General features: G+C 33.0%; 1 protein-coding gene across 1 annotated transcript; it reads right to left on the minus strand.

Annotated features, from left to right (window-relative positions):
* Window positions 1–144: 144 nt before the first annotated feature.
* LOC119593734 (protein krueppel-like) lies at window positions 145–1,513 on the minus strand. Its single transcript, XM_037942743.1, has one exon. It carries the CDS (start codon window positions 1,091–1,093, stop codon window positions 734–736), a length of 360 nt encoding a protein of 119 aa, XP_037798671.1. The 5' UTR covers window positions 1,094–1,513; the 3' UTR covers window positions 145–733.
* Between the last annotated feature and the right edge of the window lie 32 nt (window positions 1,514–1,545).

The following is a 1,545-nucleotide window of genomic DNA, read 5'->3' on the forward strand; positions in this document are numbered from 1 at the left end:
GAATTTCTTAAAAGAAGGAGACGAACATGCAAGTCATCCGTAAATCGAGTGAAATAAACTGATGTTTTTATTATAGTACAGAACATGAGCATGGTCAAATTCAGACGATTGCAGCCAAAAGGTTCGATTTCTTAAATGATACAGTGCACACTGAAATTTATTTTCTGGTTTACAGTTGGTTAAACAAACAACTATAGGTTGGTTACAATTAACAATTATGACTACCGTTTTCATGGCGATATATAAAATATCTTTAAGTATAGAATATACTGTACGTACACTATATTCTACGCCTGAAGAATTATCGTGTTATATTTAAGCAAGTGATCAGATTCTGATTGTGGATATTAAATCTGAACCTGCCATTTCCTCCACATATAATCTTTATACAGTCTAAAAGTGTTGCGTATATCATCCACAGGAAGAACTTAAATATGCTAATATACCTATGCTGTATCTTATAACCATACAATGTATTTAAGCTGGTGATAAGATGTCTACTTATCAGTATCAACAAATATTATCTATATTCAATGTCTTTGGTAATAATCTACTCTATTCCAACCCAAAATACGAAGTGCTTTGATTCCAAAAGATATTAGTTCCTTACAATTCATATGGCAAAAGCAATCGAGAGTGAAATTAGACATTACAAGTGTATTTCACAAACATTTTTGAAGCACCCTATCACTTATTTTTGCTATTTTTGTAGCTGTGTAAATTACTTGAAAAATTAGCTCTTTACATTATGGGTGGATTTCAGAACTTTACTCTTCAAATTTATGTCACTAGATACCATATGATGCTTTTTCAAATGATTTATCACATGAATTTTTTGAACAGCTCGAAAAGTACACTGATCACACGCAAAAGGTTTTTCACCAGTGTGCAATCGAATATGTGTCTTGAGATTGGTTTTCTGAGCAGATCTAAATGGACAGTATGGACAGCCATAAGGTTTCTCGCCAGTGTGTGATCTGATGTGATGTTTCATTGCCGTAAGTTTACGAGTAGAGTGTGGACAGTGGGGACACTTGTAGGTGTTGGTGTCCTTGATGATAGGTGCCATTCCTGGAGCTCCTGTCCTGGACATCAACTCGTTGCCACTGAACACCACCTGTAGAGGATATCCAGCCTTACTTAAAATTGTAAAGGCAGGTTAAGTAATTTACAGAAGAGTTTAAAAAGTGTTAGTATAATGAAATTTGTTCCTAAAAATTATGTATGCAGAAATTAATTTTAAATTAGGTTACCTGAACAGTATGTAGAACAGATTATGAATATTAAATCTGTATGCACTAAAATTACAAATACGTAAAGAATCATACATTATGTTGTGTCTTAAACAAAATCAACATAAGAATTATCAGGTTATATGTAATGTAAAACAAGTTCTACTAATAAACAGAAGCCTTCTATGAATACCAGCTTCATAATTGTATGCATCGTGTGCAGTTTCAAATTTGGTTGATATATCTTAATTTTACACTCGGGTGATCTCATTTCTAGTTTAGCTAGCGTTCAGTTAAATGACTGAACATGCTA

Source organism: Penaeus monodon, chromosome 32 (genome assembly GCF_015228065.2).
Source record: "Penaeus monodon isolate SGIC_2016 chromosome 32, NSTDA_Pmon_1, whole genome shotgun sequence".
Taxonomy (NCBI): Eukaryota; Metazoa; Arthropoda; class Malacostraca; order Decapoda; family Penaeidae; genus Penaeus; species Penaeus monodon.

What these genes read in the sequence shown, in the direction of transcription:
- LOC119593734 (XM_037942743.1), bottom strand. Translation starts at nt 1,093, where the DNA reads ATGTCCAGGACAGGAGCTCCAGGAATGGCACCTATCATCAAGGACACC.